The sequence below is a fragment of the Homalodisca vitripennis genome, chromosome 8, assembly GCF_021130785.1.
Source record: "Homalodisca vitripennis isolate AUS2020 chromosome 8, UT_GWSS_2.1, whole genome shotgun sequence".
Classification (NCBI taxonomy): domain Eukaryota; kingdom Metazoa; phylum Arthropoda; class Insecta; order Hemiptera; family Cicadellidae; genus Homalodisca; species Homalodisca vitripennis.
Genome location: NC_060214.1, coordinates 117,665,678 through 117,686,912, shown reverse-complemented (window position 1 = coordinate 117,686,912; position 21,235 = coordinate 117,665,678). Strand labels below are relative to the sequence as shown.

Sequence of the window (21,235 nt, the reverse complement as noted above, 5' to 3'; positions counted from 1 at the left end):
CTTATATTGAATACATAGATGTCATATACTCAGGTCCTGACGAAGGTTACAAAAGAAATTGTGTGCCTGTGCCAGTCGTTGGTAGGCAGTGGACACGGCGCGACAATAAAGACGTAACCAAGGTGGCTGTGGTCACAAGTCGTAAACAGCTGATTTGGTTCTCAAACAGCTGACGAGCGAGACTGTGGAAATGAATAAGAGAACAACATCGAGTATTCGGTGACAATACATGACTCCAGATCCTAGGAGTTAAGTCTGTGACAGACGCTACACTATGCGAAAGGTGCGTGAACTGGAGTTGAACACAACATTCACATTATTTTAGTAGTTCTCGTGATAAATTATTGATAAATCAGTAAACGTTAAGCATGTTTTGTGCGCCACGTCTCATCCCAAGGTTCAATGCCACCGCACGCGTTGCGCTCGCCGCTGCCATAAAGTTGGTTTAATAGGGCATGACAATGAGAGGGCATCGGCGTGGCGTGGCGCGTACAGAACAGCTGTGTACAACTGGCAACACCGCACGATCCGGCCGGCGGCGCGGCGGCGTCACGTGGAACCCAACCAATAAATCAGCTGATAGTGCCCGCTACTGAGTCATCAATCAGCTGACATAACCTAGAGCTCATCAATTTTGAGGTTAGGTTCAGTGTTGGTGTCTTGTAGTACTCGTACAATTTAATGTGGTGAGTTGTTCATTCTGATAAATAAATTTCTAAATCCAGTTTAAAAGTAAACTTGAGAATGAAGTAATACGAAATCAGACACCTAGTATAGCATAAATAGGGATATATTTTGTAGGGAAAGCCAAGTTTAATTATATTTACATGTCAAACTTCAAGTGTAATTTTCCGCAAAAGTATTTGTTGTTAAGTAATGAAAATAATGAACGTATCTTTCACACCCATGCATTTTTTTAAGATTAAGCCAAATTACAATGCATATTTTTGTTATTTTAAAAATTGATTTTTCTTTTTCGTAGTTTTTTTTTAACTAATGCGACTTGTTTTGCTTCCTATTAGTGGTTGAATGTGGCTCTACACTTCAATGTTATCGGTATTTTTTAATTTACAAACACAATCAAAAGCGATTGTGACTGTACTATTTTGTGATATGGTCTTCATAATCCCAAAGGAATAGAGTATACAATAGTTTCTTGGTTCAGAAATCGATTCTTCCGTTGTTTATTAGGAAAATAAAATGCTCTTTGAAACTCCTCTTCTATTTCTCTTTTACATGCATATTTGTAACAAATACAAATCCAACTCATACTTTAGGTCGACTGTGGCTCTACACTTCAACGTTACCAAAAGCGATTATTATTGTACCATTTTGTATTATGCTCTTTATACTGCCAAAAGAGTATACAAGAGTTTCTTGATACGCATTACAATCACAAATGGTTTCATCCGTTGTTTATAAGGAACTTAAAACGTTCCCTCAAACCCCTCTTCTGTTCCTTTTTTAAAAACGTATTTTTATTAAATACAAATCCAACTAATTCTTCAAAATAAGATCTACCAGACAGAACATGGTACAATGCCCGCTCCTATGCCCAGACCGGTCAGCAGTGAAAGGCATAGTGTCCTATAATTACCCTCCCCACTCGCCGACAATCGTTCATTTACCCAATTACTCCCCATTGTTAGGCCATCGCTATTCAGGGACCGACCACCGCACATCACCCTGATAGCTTCGACATGCCGACACTGTTGCTGCATCGCTTCGTCCGACACTCATTGTCTGTCGTTCGGACAGATTACCGTTGTTTTACTGTTACAGTCAGTTATGAATTTTTCCAACGGCCACAATGCTTTAGTGAATGAAACATCTGATGATTACAAAGAAGATTGAACTAACATTTCGGCAAACTGAACAATAAACCGCTCTCTTAGTATATGATCATAAATTTGACCATTGACCTATTTCCAGGTGAATTAAACGTCAGTTACACTAAAAGTTGGATATTTTATGTACAAAACTGAAAGTAAAACATAGTAAGGCAAACATATCTTTCTCAGAGTTTGTCTTGAAAGTTTGCCTGACATTTACATAATTATACGATTCTCGGGAATGGAACACTTGTTAAATTAATTTACAATGTGCATTATTTGGACGACCGCAGGTGCGTAAGGGAAAACTGTCTAAAGGAAAGACTCTTTCAAAAACGAGCATTTGTTCTCAAGTACGAAAATGTTTGAGGTATATATCTTGAACTGTATGTAGGAGATTTATAAAATTTGGGCCGGGAAAGGTTTAAAAAAATTCTGTCCTCAAGCCCGCTTGTTCTTCTAGGGGGGGGGGAGAACCATTAAAGAAGATAACCAAAAAGTACTAAATATTAATCTTATTTTACTTTCCAATTTTGCAGGTCTAAAATCATGTTCACTACAAGCCGAATACACTAAGAACATAGTTGATGACATTTGAGCTTGTTCCTAGAATTAATCCTGTTAGCATTCAAAGTTATTAGCCTTCGTCTAAAAGGAAAACAAAATATATCACTCCACAATACCAAATCCAAGACAGCGAAGCCATGCATTGTTTCGTAAAATCTGCTGTACTTTTATAATGAATTTCAAAGTATTTGACAGTTCCGGAGTTCCTCAAGGCACCAGTTTGGTTCCTTTTTCTTCTCGTATATTAATGAGAGGTTGTAGATTGATTGGCAATAAATACTAGGAGTCTCAACCGGTGTTTCTTCGTCCAGAATGGAACGTCGTTGAAATAGAACCACAACTTGGATCTAGTGACACTAATGATACGTGGGTACTACTACTCCAGTCTTTACCGTAGTAAGACCAAATCAAACACACTCTATCCTCCAGTAACTGGAATACACGGGAACGCCTAGTCCAGCGTAGAGGAGGTAGTAGACCTTGCATACAATGATGAGATTGTTCCAGCTGCAGACCAATCAATCTCGCGAGTACGGTCGATAACAACATGATAAGCAGTTGAGAGCTGGAAACGCCAGTGTGGAAGCGATCACTCGACGAGATGAATGTTCTGTGCTCTGGCTCGGACCGTTTTATCAGCTGTTGCACGCCAGTAAATCTAACCGCACACAGAGCAAAGGTTACAGTTATTTCTTCTATAGAGCCTCGTCATTATAAGGCTAAAATGGCCTTCGAGTATTTTATGTGACCCGTAAAATTGAACATTTACTTTTAACATCAATTAATAATATCTTTCATCATCTCTTGGGCATTAAGTATCAATATGTTCTCCTACTTCATAGTTTCCGGATATTATCAACAGGCGCTACTGGTACAGTATTATTTTTCATGATCATTGCGTCATTGAATAACCTGAAGTGAAGGTCGTCAGGAACAATGAATGCCCTTTGAAGTTTATAGGCCTAGTGACATGGAAATTAGAAATTTGAATAAACTTTGAGGATAAGATGCATTTTGAAATACAGTCTTCAGTGTCTTATTTCCCTTTGATGACAGGAAGCCTTGGAAAAGATGTCCAGTGATCTCAAAGGAAAGGGATAAATTTGGTAATGGAAACGGGACTTTAGAAGCCTAACAAATACGTACAATGCTGGCACCACAGTGGCACGAACTCTTAAAAACTATAACAGTGTTTGTTTGTTGGGATATTAATGATTAATAAATGTACAAGGTCTCAAACAAAATTGAGATTCCTTACCTGATTAATCTATCTTAGTTAAATCGCAATCACTCATAGCACTTATCGTTTATTGTATTTGCCTTAAAATTCATTGGGCTGGTGTATCGTCGGCCAAACGTGATTCTGTTATCCATCTCCGTCACTGGTCATTCTCTCTTTCTTTCCAAAAACCATGCATCCGTGTTTTTTAAAAACGGAATTCCACCATTTATCTAGAAGACTTCAAAAGGTACGGTTAGTTAGGTAACTTATAAACCTGTACTGTATTCGTAACATGTTTTTCCTCGTAGAAATCAATTTAAAAAATTAAAGCTTTACAGCAATTTTCCACAGTTCTCTATGATATATTTTTCAAGGTTTTGAAATTCCAAACACCATCAATCATAGTAATGAAAATGAAAAATACGCCAACATTTGGAACGTGAATACAAGCTAATATGTAGATCTATAATCATTCATTACTCACAAGTAAATTTTCGTCTTCAGTGGTGGGCAGAGCATCACCTACAATTTTATCGACCAATAATATTTATGCTGGATTTTTCAGAAGTCCTCCAAAAGCCTCTCTATCACTCACAAGTCACTTTTCGTCTTCAGTAGTGGGACAGAGCATCACTTACAATTACCGACCAATAATATTAATGCTGGATTTTTCAGAAGTCCTCGAAAAGCCTCTCTATCGCTCACAACTCAGTTTTCGTCTTCAGTAGTGGGGCAGAGTATCACTTACAATTATCGACCAATAATATTTATGCTGGGTATTTCAGAAGTCCTTCAGAATCCTCTCCAGATGCACAGTTATCACCGCAGGCTGTACACAAATAACATTGGATCTGAGCCACGATCAGATAGTACGACCCTGTATACAGCCACAGCCTTGCAGACTAGTTGCACCACCTTTTCCGGAGGCTTCTGGAGGTTCATGACTACCGCGTGCCTTGACTGGCTTTGCTGCCGCCGCCTTCACCGCGAACGTTGTTTCCTTATTGTTTAAACCCCGCCCCCCGCACTCCCACCGTTTTCTACAAGACGTTACTATGTAAATATTCATTACTATTCCGATGGTTCATGGTGTACATCTGAGTTTGAATAGGGATTTGCATTATTGTTGGTGGTTTGAAAAATTAATCAAAAGGCGTTTAGCATTGTTCAGTGTAACAACACTATCTGATCTCGGCTAGCAACAACATGAATTGGCATCAGCGGTTGATCGGCGTTGCCCTTTCATCCAGACAGTCTTTACATGTTGGGTAGTTTGATTGTATTTGTAGTATTCCTTTGATCTAATTTGGCAGGGTCGGCATGCAATCGTTTCTGCTGTGACCATTTGAACGTTCAAGACGTTACATCTTGATTTATATACCGGACACGTTTTGTTTTATGGGTTAACAATTGAAGATTTGAAGATGAGAAGATATTCTTTGATATATTTGTCAGCTTTGACAATGACTAATGTCCTTAACATTCCTGGTGGCCTTAATTTTGTTTGCGTTGCACGGAAATTACGTCGATCATACTCAAGGATTTCTTCGCTGGGTGGCTCATTATAAACCGTTATAGACTTATTCCAAGGAAAGAAGAGTCCAAATTCCTAGGGGTATCCTATATAAAAAAAGTCAATTATCGTTCACTGTTCGTATTCCGTTACAGATTTTCAACTTTTTTGAATCTTAATTAATATTTAAACACTTAATTAATGAAATAGAAAAGTATTTTTTTTTTTTTTCACGGGAACATCGAACAATTTTTTTTTGTCCGCTATAATATGTTATCTTAATTAACTAAAGGACTTTTATTTTTGATTTGTATACAAGAAACGTTCTTATGCTGGTTCAAGGCTAATCCATATGTGTTTTTTTAGCCTGTAGGCCAACTTTTAAAAACCTTGCGAATAAATTCGAAGGTCACTTTAAAACTTTACGACCTAAAAAAATTTAAAGAATTTAATTTATCACGTATTTATTTTAGAGCTTCTATTAAATACACGCATGCTTGTTTTACCGATGGTACTCCAGAGAGCTCTGTGATCTTCCTTCCTCTAGCCGTAGATAGATGAGATAGGCCAGGGGATAGGATAGAAAGTCCTGACAGGGATATCACTGCCACAGACGTTGCCAACACAAACGAGACGCGGATGACACTTCGACGCTGACGATAGCAACATATCCTGTTATAACAGTATCACGTGGTATCCCGACATACACGCACAGTAATTACAAAAATGTAACAGACAATGTGTAACGGGTACATATGTAAGAATTCTGTTTCCGGCTTTTTAAATTCGGTTTTCTGTCAGATTAATTTCAAAATACCTCTACTACAAATGTTTCTGTCTTTAGAGAAAGTGGGGCTGTAACTAAAGATATAAAAAACTGTAACTTTTATAAAAAAATAAGTCAAACTAAAACGCTTTAATAAAAAATTAAGTGAAACTAAAACGCTTTAATAAAATATTAAGTTAAACTAAAACGGGCTAGTAAAAAGTTGAGTCTACATAAAAGGCTTTAATAAGAAGTTAAGTCAAACGAAACCGCTTTAATAAAAAATGTATTCAAACTAAAACGCTTTAATAAAAAATTAAGTGAAACTAAAATGCTTTAATATGAAGTCAAACTAAAACGCTTTAATATTAAGTTAAACTAAAACGATTCAGTAAAAAAAGTAAGTCAAACTAAAACGCTTTAATAACAAATAATTCAAACTAAAACGTGTAATAAAAATTAAATCAAACTAAAAAGCTAAAAACTAAAAAAGTACGTCAAAATAAAACGTGTCAATAAAAAATTAAGTGAAAATAAAACGGAATGGTATATAATTAAATCAAACTCAAACGCTTTAATAAACAATTAAGTCCACCTAACATCGATTGCACAATGTTAAAAACTGGTAAGCCACCACAGCACTAAATGATGCAACAAGGCACGATAGAGTCGTCACTCTGGGTCGAATTTACTTTACAGTGTCCAGTTCTCCCAGAGCACCTGACATTCGTTCCAGACCTCCAGAATCTCTAGCCGACAAAGAACTGATGATACAGTAACTTTACTGGAGCGACACTGTAGCCCTGGAGAGTAAGGCCCCCCATCCACTTACAGTTCGAACTGCAGTTCTTGACTGCAGTCAGAACTGTGAACGGTGGACTGTGGACTGTTGAAAAATGTTCACGTCAGTACGGACTGCAGTCGCGGACCGCAGTCCGTTCGGTGGCGTGGTTGTCGTGGTCAGTCTTTCCGGTGTTTTGCCGTAGGTGTGTACTTTGTAGTTATTATTCGTTATATTATTTATTATATTTTTTAGTTATATTATTCGTTTTGTGGCTGTAGGAAAAGTGCATTCTAAGTTCTTATCGTATGTGAAGTTAAAGTGCAATGTCTACGTTTGAAGATTTGGCAGCATACGCTGTAATAGCGGTAGCTATTAAAAAACGCAAGAAACGAAGGCATCAATAGTAAACTACGGTGGGCTGCTTCCTTCTTTTCCCTATTGTGATAGTCTTTTGACTTAACCTTCCATACACATTCATGTTTCCTAAACTCCTCTATAAACTGTAAAAGATTATCCTTCGACCAACTGGCCATGATTGCCGCGTCACAAACAAAACAATGCGCAACCACCAAACGCTCACCACTCAATGACGCATGAGGCCGACACGGAGCAGCTGAGCTAGCGCATGCGCATATCTCGCAGCTTGGACTGTCGACTGTGGCCTGTCACGGGAGCCTCCACTAACTAGCAGTTCCGCCTGCAGTCCGATCGTTGAACTGTCGCACCGTGCGACAGTTGACAGTCCAACGATTCGCCTGCCGGATTCCCCATCCACTTACAGTTCTAACTGCAGTCCCGGACTGTCTCAGTCCAGGACTGCAGTTAGAACTGTAAGTGGATGGGGGGCCTAAGTAGAGGCCACGCGCGACCCAGAGGCCTTGACTCTGCCGCTCCCAGCCTCTCTAACCCCTCATCTCCGCCGCGCCGGTCTGGGCTGCCCTAGACATGTCCGTCTCTGCCTCTGTGATTACCCAGATTACACACACCACTCGGTCGGTTCTCCAGAATAACTCTCCAGCGGCCGATTAAGCAGTTGAGAGTTCCTTCTTTTTGTGTCCGATTATAAAACAAGTGAAGTTGATAGGTAACAGAAAAGGAACAAGTATGTCGATAAAAGGCGACCCTCTCGGCTCTTAGCAAAAAAAATCGATATCATTTTATTTCTTGTCACGATGTAAGTTTTCCGTTTCATACCAGATCGAAACACTGCTTTAATAGTCTACCTTGTTTCTTGAAATATTTACCCTTGCTGTCGAAATCCATCTTCACTCAACAGAAAATGTTAAACTGAAACTGCCAATAATACGCATCCGTCTGTACAGGTTGGAAGAGGGGGAGCTTCATCGTGATTGGTTGAAGGTTAACAAACCGATAACAGATGTATTATCAAGAGATTAATTTGGTCTAGCTATCACTGCATTTTAATAATCTGACAACTGTATTCTTCGTTGAAACCTTTGAGAAACAACTTCAACTTAAGACTCACTGTGAAATGTATTAGCCAACAAAAACATTGCATAGTTTACAGTCACAGCCATGAACGTAGCCAGGAAACAATATTGGTGAGGGTCCAGATAACTGATATTTTCCCGTAGTGGACAGAGAGTAAGGCATTTTGTTCCTTAAAAAGTTCTTGACACGTTTCTTTATTGAGAACGATCTTTCAGCAGCAGGCTACATGTCAGTAATACTGAGTTATTAAAATAATAATAATAATAGTTTACTAAAAACGTAATTGATAAAAATTGAAAGTTTGGGGGGGGGGTCCGAACCCCTTGGACCCCCTCGCTGGCTACGTCCTTTGTCACAGCTGTGTCTATTTGACAGGTTCTCTATAAAGAAAATTCCCCGTTGGATCACCCCGGCGCATAGACTGTGTTACCAGTATATCTAAGAATTGGAATACAACCCAACTCGAGTAATTAAAATGTCAATTCTGCACTTCGAGAAATTGTAAAAGTGAGGTTATGTTCTGATTGCACTCACGTTCTCGTGTTTGAAGAAGCACAGCATCTTCAATTCCCGAAAGACCCGCTTTGAAGACACGAGGCTCTGGAAGACGTTGGGCAGTTTCTTAAGCGCCACCCTCCGCCCGTCACGGGGGTCTGTCACCGCCCTGGAACAAGGAACAGAGGATCAGTAAAGTTTTGTTGCAGAAAATGCACTATAGATGTTCCAATATGCTTGCAGAACATTCCTTTGCGGAAGTAGTATCAGGCTGCCCCTGGTCACCAGAATCAAGATCTAAAGTCTGTCAAGTTTTATTAATTTATCAGACGGCAAAATAGTAATCAGAAGGAGGACTTGAGTTAAATTTAAATATTAATACAACAATAATAAATATTTAAATAAAGCTATGACATAAATAGATACGATAGCAGTATAACAACAATTACAGTAAGTAAACAAGTAGACAAAATAATAATAGCAAATGAATATTATAATAAAGAATGATGGGTACAAAGGGGAAGTCAGGACTGGACGAAAAGGAATTCCTCAACCCAGAGATGGTAAGTTGATTAGTTTGATCATCTTCCTAAATTTATCTAAGCTGTCGTAATGAAAGTCATCCAATCCTGAAATGACATTCCCAAGACTCATTATATGAGGAAGTGGGTTGTTTTTGTTTTTTAAATATGATTAGTGGGTTAAGTTGTTCTTATAAATATTTCAGTAGATCTTGTTGATCCTAGGTGTACGAAAATCGATGAGCAATCGAAAAGTTCTGGACAGTTAAGAATTCCAAGAAACGATCTGAGAGAAATAGAGTATCTGCTACTAGCAGCTCTCCATTGTTCTAGTGGTTGAAGATTGAAGTCCAGTTCCACTTAATCAACAGGCACTTCCGGAATTCGTAGCCAAGTCCCAATAGTTCGACGTTGGATTCCCTGAAGTCTAATCATATGGTTATCTTGGTAAGGTCTCCAACATCACTGCCACATTGCAAGACTTGGAGTACGAAGGATTTATAGAGCAGGATGAGAGATCGTGCAGATAACTCACTACCTGCTCTGGCGATGAGACCAACAACTCTACAAGCTCTACCACAGATATCATCCACGAGTAGTTGACAAGACAAAGTAGAAGTAAGATGGATACTAAGGTCCCTTATGTTGCCACATCCAGAAATACTCCATTGGTTGTGTAGCAGTTAACAAATGTGTAATTTAAAACAAACCTTAAATGAACTATATTTTTGCAGCAGACCCGTTTATTAAGTACCATAACCCACAACTGTCCAATCTCCAAATAATACGCATTAAAACACATTATACTGGTACAAGGTTGTGTTAAGACAAGATCTTAGAAACGCTTGTAATTTTAGAGTGCCTAAACCTAATGTATTTTTTCATACAAAAACATTTAACTACACAGGGCCAAGACTTTTTTTAATAGGTTGCCGCAAAATATAAATAATTTTAAAAATTAAATAAATTCCTTAGAAGTGTTAAAACCTAGCTTTTGAGTACGGACAGAATTTTTAATTATTATTCAATAAGTAATTTGTTTTATCTTATAATGTGATATGTAAATATGGACAGTGTATTAAGTTTCTTTAAAATAAGCGTGCTTCAGTGTATAAAAGAAAAGCTTTAATATTTGTCGTTTTGGTTTGGCGGTCAGTGGCAATATTTAAAACATATATTGTCTTTAAAGTAAGAGTATTCTGTTTATTTTTAAATTCACGAAGGGCAAGTTTAAGTTTCATTAGTTCTGTTTGTTAAGCCATAAAGAGTGTAACAATAAATGAATTTACGGGAGTAGGCTAGTAGTTATAAATAGTTATATTGTCTGCAACCGCAAACGAACTGTTTATCTAAATGATGAACTTACCTGATGGAATCCGGAATCAGGCTTTGCCTTTAGGACATATTTTCCTATTAAAACTATATTTGATTTGTCATAACAGAATTTTACTTTATGTTAGTATAGATTTGTAATACTCATACGATCTTGTATTGGTACTAATATTTGTGGTTTTTAGGAAATAAATCATTTATTCATTATAAAAACTATAAAATACCATATTGTGGAAATTAACCAGTGACTGACTAGGAATCATCAAGAGTCTTCCACAAACAACATTGTTTTGGGTGACGTCACAATAATTATGACGTCACACTTCGATCAGCTGTTAGCCCCGCGCCGAGCGGTGCCTTCTACTCATCTCATTACCGGGGCACTTAGTACAGTAAGTGACTTACTGTGACGTAATCTTTACTCACGGCCGGCGCCATTTTGTCACCAGCCGCCGCGCCGCGCCGTTTCTGTTACATATACGGCCAGAGGAAATTAACACTCCAGTTTTCGTTCTAACGTTGTCGTAATAATTACTGTAATCGATGTACACAATAAATAGAGCCAATTTATCATTGTAATTAAACATATAATAATTGAACACACAAATCAAATCATAATGGTTATTTTATGGTGTGAAAAACATCACAATAGAAAAAAGTAATTTCAAAATGGGAAAAGTAATTTCGACAATATTGATAAAACAAACCATCCTCTAGCAGACCTAAAAAATTATAAATAGTTTATGTTCTTTAGTTCACATTGTTCATCGCTACATAGGGACTTACAGGGGGCCATAAAGTAGGTTACGAGGGCTTATAAATGGTCGAAATGCAAAGTGGACCAATAAAACGTATCAGTTTTGTAATTATCCACTGCCTTTTGAAGACAAATTATCAATGTAATAGTAAAATGAACCAACTTCTACCAGATTTACTATTTTATTGAAGAAAAACTGTTGATCTACAACAGATTTATGCGTTTTTTTTTCTAAAACAGACAGGAACAAGCCTATCAACTAAAATGTCAAATTGGACCAACCCATGATAATTCTTACATAACACAAAGGAATATTATAAATTGCAAAATGGATAAACCTGTAAAATTTGTTTGTGATTTGCTTTCTGTTCAGAGGGTGTTGCTAAACATCCTAAAACAGAAAAAGCAAAGTGGACCGACCAACTTTATTATTAAACCGGACTAACTCGTATTTTCTAAAACTGAACCTAATTTTTACCGTGAAAAACGGCAATACCAAATTCCATCACATACAATTATTATAAAGTACATTATTAAAAGACAAAATTATGACGGTGCAAATATGATTCATGTGCACGGTCTCTAACAAATCAATTACTTATTTATTTTATCCTTGACATTTTGGAAAATTGGATTTTGGGGGTGGTCCACTTTCCATTTTGACAATTTGTATAATGACAGAAATTATTTTGGAGTATACTACAGGTTGTGGGAAGTTAAATCCTTTTAAGAATTCATCGAGATCTATGAAACATTCTGTATCTTTAATGCGTTGAATCAAAAAAAAATCGATTTTATATCCTCCCCTTATATGTTGATAAATTTGCCCCCCACTCCTCCGACACGGCAATGTCTCTCTCTACCTGAGGTGATAAAAATTGACGCTTATCTTGAATAATGTGGCTGATTGTCACAGAAAATACAACAGTCTGTATATCGCGCTCAGATATTACGGTAAAAAATGCAACAAACCCTAGTAGGCTATAGGCACTATTAATCGGCGACCAAACGATTAGTCTGATTGTCAGACTCCAGACGACCGTGGTCGGCCGACAACGTCAACAATAACAGCTCACCAATTAGTGCGACCAGGGAATGTCCGTAGGAATCTTCTGTCATCACCAGCTTTGTCTGTCTGGGCAATAAAAACATTAAAAAACTGCGGCGGCAGCAATGCGAGATACGTAGAGTTTTACACGAGTTGCCACGCCCACCGCGACACCAACGACACCTGTTGTCCGGTGCCACAATTCGCTCGGGACTCGTTAACCGTAGCACGTTTGGCAACGCATCAACCGCGTTGTAAAACCACATTTGAATATCATTGTAATGTTGTAAATCGCAAGAAAACAGACATTTAAATTGGAAATCCGTGAAAAGGGTCGTACAAACGAAGGTGATTTGTATTTTAAACATAAACATTATTTATTCGCCGATTAAATAAAATTTCTTTTCATACTTAAATACTATGAAGTGGAGATCGTAATTCGGTCTTTGTTTGAGGTTAGGTATAATATGTCACGTGACCTCTTCCACGTACAGGGACGCACCTATAATTTCATTTGGGGAGGGAGGTGATAATTCAATGTAATTCAAATTCTTTTTGCATGTACTGTAATAATATAAAAATTACCGTGTTTTAATTATTACTAAAATAGCATAAAATGGACATTTATTCTCGGATCCATTCTTAATTTTATATTTTAGACATTTGTTCGTGCCCCCCTCCTCCCGCCCCCGTTGACATGCACCTGCACACTATCACCCGATATGGGTTCACCAGAATCAGTATCACCGACTGGATTTCTAGTAGAGTAGTCGTGTAGCACTATGGCCGGGACCGGAATTCCTGTGGTTCGGACACCCCCTAAAACTACAGGACTTCCTCGATTGCCATTGGTCATTGGGCTAGTCATACTTAAACCACTCCCGATCAAATTATACAACGATATGTACCTATAGCATTTGCTACGTAGGCAATTTAAAATTTATTTACTATATTGATGGGAGAAATTATATGCGAAAATATTTTAGAATCTAATTAGTGATGTAAATAAAAAGGTAATAAATAATGTAATTTCTCAAGAAAGGGCCTGCGGATGTAGGAATGGTACAGTAAGACAGCACGTTTTCTGATAGTCTAATTTGATAAAGGGATCATAATAGAGGTTGACACTGAGTCTCTCTGACCTTGCGATTGGATAGTCGGATGCCAATCAAAGGCGTCGCTGTTAGTTAGCTGGTTAGGGGAAGGGGTCGGTATATAAACCTCGGACACCAGCATCTCGGCGTCTTTTTGAGTTTTTTTTTGCGGTTTAATTGTTGGTGGTTTTCGATTTACTTATTACTCTACAAGTCTGCGCCGGATTTCTCGGATTATTGTCTTATTTTGATTCAAAAGGGAAATAAGAAGACTTTAATTCACTTAATAATTAACGCATGTTTTCAAGAGAGTACAATATGTCGTAGCAATATTATTGTTCAAAGTAAAGTCTTAAATTTTATATATTATTTAAAAGATAATTGTAATAACCATTTAGTCAAAATAATTTGTATACATGAACAATAAAGTTTTAGTAATTTCTTTGGATGAAACATTGTTAAATTACAGTTTAAACTATTGGGACTGTACCAACAGTATATGGTTGTGACATAAGGGGTACTAAGAATTTTTCAGAATGTTTTTAGTTTAGTTTTATTCTTCCTTGTAATAAAGAAATCTGCATTTTATTTTAAATTAAATTAGAAATTTTATTTTATTTGAGTTTTGTAAGAAAGTTCAATTTTTAGTTCAATTTTTATTTTGAAATAAGAAGTTAAATTAAATTTATTTTATTTGACAGAAGAAAACCTTTTCTTGAGAAAACTTTTACAACACAAGTGGTTGTGTATTCTTTTGGGAATTATATATAAATATCGAGCAAGTACATGGATTGTTATTTTAAATCCAATTTATTTTGGAATTACTGGTATGAGATATCTCTACAATATGTATCATCCATACATCACATTCACGTTCATACAAGCCTATCAAATCGCCAATTTGTGGTAACAATTTTATACGTTGATGATATAAATAAAATAAACACATATAAAAATAGATTTTGTACTCGATGTAAACAACTTTTTTGAATCAATCTTTAAAAAGATTCTTTTGTGACGCACGGTTTTTGTATGTACTTAGATTACCGCCGATGACTAAATTAGAAATTAACGTAAATTTTGCTAATTTACCTACTAAAACTCGTATAAAAATGTTACGTGGCTGTATAAGCCCCTATAAAGAAAGAAAGTAAGGGCGTAGACGCTCTGAATGGGATGAATAAGGCTAGACCCTAATGAAATGCAAATTATACTGCACCCCCTCCCCGCACAACCCCTCACCCCACCCGGGTCTGTCAGTCACTGCCCGGACTTGATTACTTTGTGGAGGGATCACCATGAATTTAAAATAGTTTCAATTTTAGGCATAAGTTCGGGTAAGCCTGTACTGCAGCATGCAAATGAGAGCGCGAATCTTAAATTTAGCTCCAGCCCACCTTACGCTTAGCGCAGCGTCCATTGTTTCACAACTCAACTTCTGGAATCTGGACTCTGGAGAGATCCAAAAAGGACGTTGACGAAGAGGTCGAAAACGGACGTGACTCCAGATTCCAGGAGTGAAGCGGAAAGTGAAATGGAGCTAAATTCAACATTCACATTGAAATTGACCCTTCTCGCCAGAGACTACACTATGTGTATTCAAATGTAGTCATGTCCCAGAGCGATGTGTAGACTTCTCCAGCTATTTGCTCTGTTGGTAACACTTACATTTATATGTTTAGAGTATGAAAGAACATGTACTCGTAGAGTTACAAAACCGTTGTATAAAACACAACCTGATCCAGCATTTAAAAGTAAATATTGCAATAATATAATAAATATATCTTATAGAATAAGGTAACTAACAATAACTATTATACTGAAAATTTAAGAATACCTATTCAACGCAATGATTAGTGTACCCAACTTATGAACGATTCATGAATTTACGTGTGGAAAAGAAGTTTGTTATCAACATTTCCAGATTTTATCAGTAATAATAGTCTTTCAATTACTATCGTTGGTTATAAAACAGCTAAGTCAAGGCGCTTTATTTTAATTTCGAAATTCAGATAGAGTACTGTCTGTATCGATCAAGTATGTCTTACAAATTTAAATACCTCTGCTTTATTCGTAACTCCATTCAACTTATCAACGCATACTTGAAATTTTCGATACAACTTTTTATCTCCATGAAGCAACAATTATGGTAAATGTCTATTTCCAAACGCTATCCCAGAGGCAAACCAGTTCCTTAACCGAAAAAGGAGTTCGATTTCCGGATAAATTTAAAGTGCTACTGGAGTTGATAAGATAAAAAAGAAAAGGTCAAAACTAAATGAATATACCAAATTAGAAAACGTGTAAAATTGAGCTCGATGATGAATGACGATGATAACGACGGAAGTAAAACATCGCACTTAACCTAATTAAGAAAACTAACAACACTTCTTCCGCAGTCGTGTCTGCAGTGAAGACTGCACTGTTGACGCTGGCAGCCAAACGCCCGATAGAGATATCAAACCATCCGCTTATCTCGGTTATCGCGGGGGCAGAGCGAATCTCCGGATAGCGTCAACTAAACGGGTTCCCCATGCCCCATCGACTGGGGAGTGGGCCGCGGGCTCCTCACATAATCGCGCGCCCATTTCAGCGGGTAAATGGAATTCGTGAGCGACAGAGCCGCAAATTGCAGGAGAACCTCTGACATCCCGGGTTTTAAAAGTCGAGAAAGGTTCGTCTCACCGAATACTCGCTCGCCTCTTTGGTGAAAACTCTGCGAGAATATTGTTTAACGTTCGGTATATCACTATAGTCCGTCCGGAGAAATGCTGCCCCTGAAAATACACGCCAACCAAGACCAGAGCTCTAATATTATGACGTCATAAGACCTGTTCGACCACTTGTAATCTAAATTGAATCCAAATAAGCGTACGCTGATCCTCATAATTGTTAATATTTTTTACAGTTTTTTGCAATTAAAGAAAACGAAATGCCAAAATTGCTAGACAACATTTTGCATTTTTTTAAAGTTTTTTTTTTTTTATTAAAACGGATTATATATTCTGCCATGAGTTATATACTCAGGTGCCTGGCGTACAAAGTTTAGTTGTAGGCAGATTTTATATATAAAATCGCCTATGACGATTTGTTCTTATGGTAGCATTCACCGAAAATTTCTGCATAACTTCACCGAAAACGATCCCCAGAGCCAAAAACCACTCCTCGTTCAAAACTTTACATAAACACAGATAGGGTCCAAACAGGAAAAGATGAAGAATCAACATGGAGGTAAAATATTTACCCAGCTTTCCTGGCAATATTTAAAAGAGCTGGTTTTTATCCAGTATGTACTTTTGTTGTATGTTAAATCATAAATGTTTCTTTTTATAATCTCCATTAATAGGAAAACTAAAGTGAATAAAAGAATAACGCTTTTTTAAATGGGATATACCAGAAGCCTCCATAATCATATTAAGAACGTCCGTAATCAATATTAAGATGCACCAGCCTCCATAATCAATATTAAGAACGTAATAAATTGATGGGATAGCCTCCATACACCACAAGCCTCCGTAATCAATATTAAGATCCATAATCAATATTAAGAACGTAATAAATTGATGGTATACACCACAAGCATCCATAATCAATATTAAGAACGTAATAAATTGATGGTATACACCACAAGCATCCATAATCAATATTAAGAACGTAATAAATTGATGGTATACACCACAAGCATCCATAATCAATATTAAGAACGTAATAAATTGATAGGGATAACCACAAGCCTCCATAATCAATATTAAGAACGTAATAAATTGATGGGATACACCACAAGCCTCCATAATCAATATTAAGAACGTAATAAATTGATGGTATACACCACAAGCATCCGTAATCAATATTAAGAACGTAATAAATTGATGGTATACACCACAAGCATCCATAATCAATATTAAGAACGTAATAAATTGATGGTATACACCACAAGCATCCATAATCAATATTAAGAACGTAATAAATTGATGGGATACACCACAAGCCTCCATAATCAATATTAAGAACGTAATAAATTGATGGTATACACCACAAGCCTCCATAATCAATATTAAGAACGTAATAAATTGATGGTATACACCACAAGCATCCATAATCAATATTAAGAACGTAATAAATTGATAGGATACACCACAAGCCTCCATAATCAATATTAAGAACGTAATAAATTGATGGTATACACCACAAGCCTCCATAATCAATATTAAGAAAGTAATAAATTGATGGTATACACCACAAGCATCCATAATCAATATTAAGAACGTAATAAATTGATGGTATACACCACAAGCCTCCATAATCAATATTAAGAACGTAATAAATTGATGGTATACACCACAAGCATCCATAATCAATATTAAGAACGTAATAAATTGATGGTATACACCACAAGCCTCCATAATCAATATTAAGAACGTAATAAATTGATGGTATACACCACAAGCCTCCATAATCAATATTAAGAACGTAATAAATTGATGGTATACACCACAAGCATCCTCCATAATCAATATTAAGAACGTAATAAATTGATGGTATACACCACAAGCCTCCATAATCAATATTAAGAACGTAATAAATTGATAGTATACACCACAAGCATCCATAATCAATATTAAGAACGTAATAAATTGATGGGATACACCACAAGCCTCCATAATCAATATTAAGAACGTAATAAATTGATGGTATACACCACAAGCATCCATAATCAATATTAAGAACGTAAATAAATTGATGGTATACACCACAAGCCTCCATAATCAATATTAAGAACGTAATAAATTGATGGGATACACCACAAGCCTCCATAATCAATATTAAGAAAGTAATAAATTGGACCACTATCAGTACCGGTGACAAAACTCAATGTCGTTCACTTCTTTTAATTTTCGCTAAATAATAAAAGATGAAATTTAAAATGCAATGTGAATAACATTATATCAGATTTTAAATACAATGCAACGTATTGAATGACAAAAACAGGATTTTGCAGACATTTGCCATCGTTAAGTGAAACAAAAAAAATCAGTAACACTAACCTAAAATAACTAGCCTAACACATAATTAAATGTTAGGTCAGTTATTTACCTGACGAAGAGATCAGATTGCAGATCTCGAAACGTAGTATTACTGATCTTTTGTCTCACTGAACAATGGCAAATGTCGGGAAAATCCTGTTTCCTTCACAATCCTTTTATCAAAAATAAACTTCAAAAAAAGAAATTTGAAATTATTTGTTAATTTTCTTCGCAGTAAAAATGTATCGCGTACATTTAAACTTTTAGGCTAAATTATTCTCTTACTCTTACCATGCCAGAAAGCTTAATAGGACAGCTCCCTTACAGATACAACACTATACAATAGTTGCTTGATGTTTTAGTACCGATTACGGAACAGCAACACCTAAACTAAAACCACGAGTTGTGTATGAATCCCCACAAACAACGACTGCCAGCCCAGTTCCCACTGGGCACTCCGCAATCCCCATTCCCGAATTGTATGGAAATTGTGCCACGTACGTCATCCTGTATCCAGGCCACTTTTTACACCTATTGCGCCAGCGCTCTGTGTCCTGTATCCAACCTCTATACATCAACTGTAAATCCAACCATCTCGCTAACCCTTGTAGTACTTTATATATCCGCAATATGTGGACTAAAGTAAGTTAAGAGCATAACCTGTTTCTTCAGCTTCAACTAATCACATGCAATACTGTTGCAGCTTACACGAGCATTGAGTTCGGGTTTGGAAAATATATTTATGTTCAATCCACAACCCTTTGGGATAACATGGCTGAATACAAAAAAAACGTTAGAGACCATTTCACTTGAAACTGCCTGGGTAATTAAAGCAGGCACTTCGGCCATTTTGTAACCAGCTCCAAATAAAAACACCTAAAGTTTGTAATGTGACAATGTTGCAGTATGTACATATACTATAGCTCCAGAGAGTGACATAAATATTAATTTAATTTAGTTTAAGTTTGTGAAGAGACAAAACACATAAAAACATGTAGTTTTAATTACATTTTTATTAACAAAAAACATAAAGTCCATAAGTCATAAAAGAATAAAAACATGTCACGATTTTTTCTTAGGTGAAAACTGTTTTATTGGACTATGGATTTAACGTAACAAATGTTTTCCAACTGCTAAAATCAACTAGATGGGCTATCATATTTTCATACTACAATTAGTATTTATATAAATGTTTCCATCCCTAGATAAAAACACACTGATGTACAATTAGTAAAAATTACGCACCTGTGTTTCTGCCCAGAAGACTAATGGTCTGCTATTAATAGCACTAATCTATCTACTGCGATGTTATTACAACTTTATCTTATCTTATCTGATTGCTATTAGATAACTAGTTCCTAAATAGAATTGTATATTTATCTCGGTTGGTTTTAGCTTCTTGTGCCCACAAATATTGTAAAACTTCAAAGGTTATTTCGTAAACCAAAATTAATATTAAGGTTCAAGTCCTAAATTCGTTGATTTTTCGTCAAACTCTATGGATGTGTTTTACGTTAAAAATTAGTCGTAAACGTTTTGAATTGCAGTATTGTTACTTTACTTTTCTTAATGAGTAATTTGGACTTATAGTAATTTGGAAAATAAAGAAAGTAGTTTCGTTTCAAAATGTTTATAAAATTTACACAGCGACAGCCTAGATACTAGTAACAAGAAATTTACAAAGCTAATAAAACGTAATAGGAAAAGGCTTGGTACCTTATTTATTTAAATGGGATAATAGTTAATTTGGAAAATATATCGTTCTTTGTTTTAAGTTTATCGTTAAAAATAAATCATTTTAAAGAACAACGGAATTTACGAAATTTACCACCATTATTTGTTACTACGTTTCGATAACTGGAATCTAACCTCTTTTTCAGGGTCAGAAAACACCACAAGGCATAAAGTTTCCACTCAATTTTTTTTAACTGCCATGCAAAATTAAAAAAAAACTAATCAATGTATATAGCTACTAACTCTCCAAAGTCAACATTGACAATACAAGAAGTTGCTTGTTAAAATATTTAAAATTTCTATGTTGTTTGTTTATTTATTTTTTAATCATTAATTTATATACGCTTGTATTTCATTGTCATCTATTTATAATAAAACTATGTGTACGAAAGGAATTACAGAAATTATTATTACCGCAATGTAAACAACGGGTTGACCACTGAGTTGATAAACAAACATTACTGTCTCTCGACTAATTGTTGTGCATTTACTGTAAAACTTGTGTAATAATTACTGTGGTCACACGTGGTTATATTTTTACAGTTACGTATTGCTAGGGGAAGTATATGTTAATAATAGTCCAATAAAAGCGAGTCAATTCGCATTGTATTTCTCCTAGAACACAATCTGATTTTTGTGAAATGGACACAGAAAAATGTCCTAAGTATAGTGTCAACCGCGACAGATTTAGTGGTGGTCGAATTGGTACGGTAGCAAAAGGGTTAAAATACCGAATTATAGTGTCTACAGTTCATATATTTTGGCTTGCCAAAACAGTGTAGGTTGGTCGGCGAATGCAGACCCATTGTGACCTGTATTCTGTAGTTCAGTTTTGATAATTAGTGTTGTGTTTAGTTTTTAATCAAGTGCATGTTTTAGAGTTAGTGAAGTTGACACACAACATGGTGGTTGTGATTCCTGACTCACGCGTGTCACAACGCTCTGGTATGATTTGTTTATTTTAACCTACTTTATAATTATGTCTTAGGTTAGTTATTTACCTGAAGAAGAGATCAGATTGCAGATCTCGAAACGTAGTGTTACTGATTTTTTTTATCACTGAACGATGTGAAATGTCCGGAAAAATCCTGTTT

At 36.2% G+C, this 21,235-nt stretch overlaps 1 protein-coding gene across 2 annotated transcripts in view; it reads right to left on the bottom strand.

Moving 5' to 3' along the window:
- Positions 1-21,235, bottom strand: part of LOC124367983 (serine/threonine-protein kinase NLK) — a 247,457-nt gene that overhangs the window by 73,868 nt on the left and 152,354 nt on the right. For both annotated transcript variants that reach the window (XM_046825243.1, XM_046825242.1), the window contains exon 2: positions 8,671-8,800. In XM_046825243.1, the coding sequence (XP_046681199.1) occupies positions 8,671-8,800 (130 nt within the window). The remainder of the gene's footprint in view (positions 1-8,670; positions 8,801-21,235) is intronic.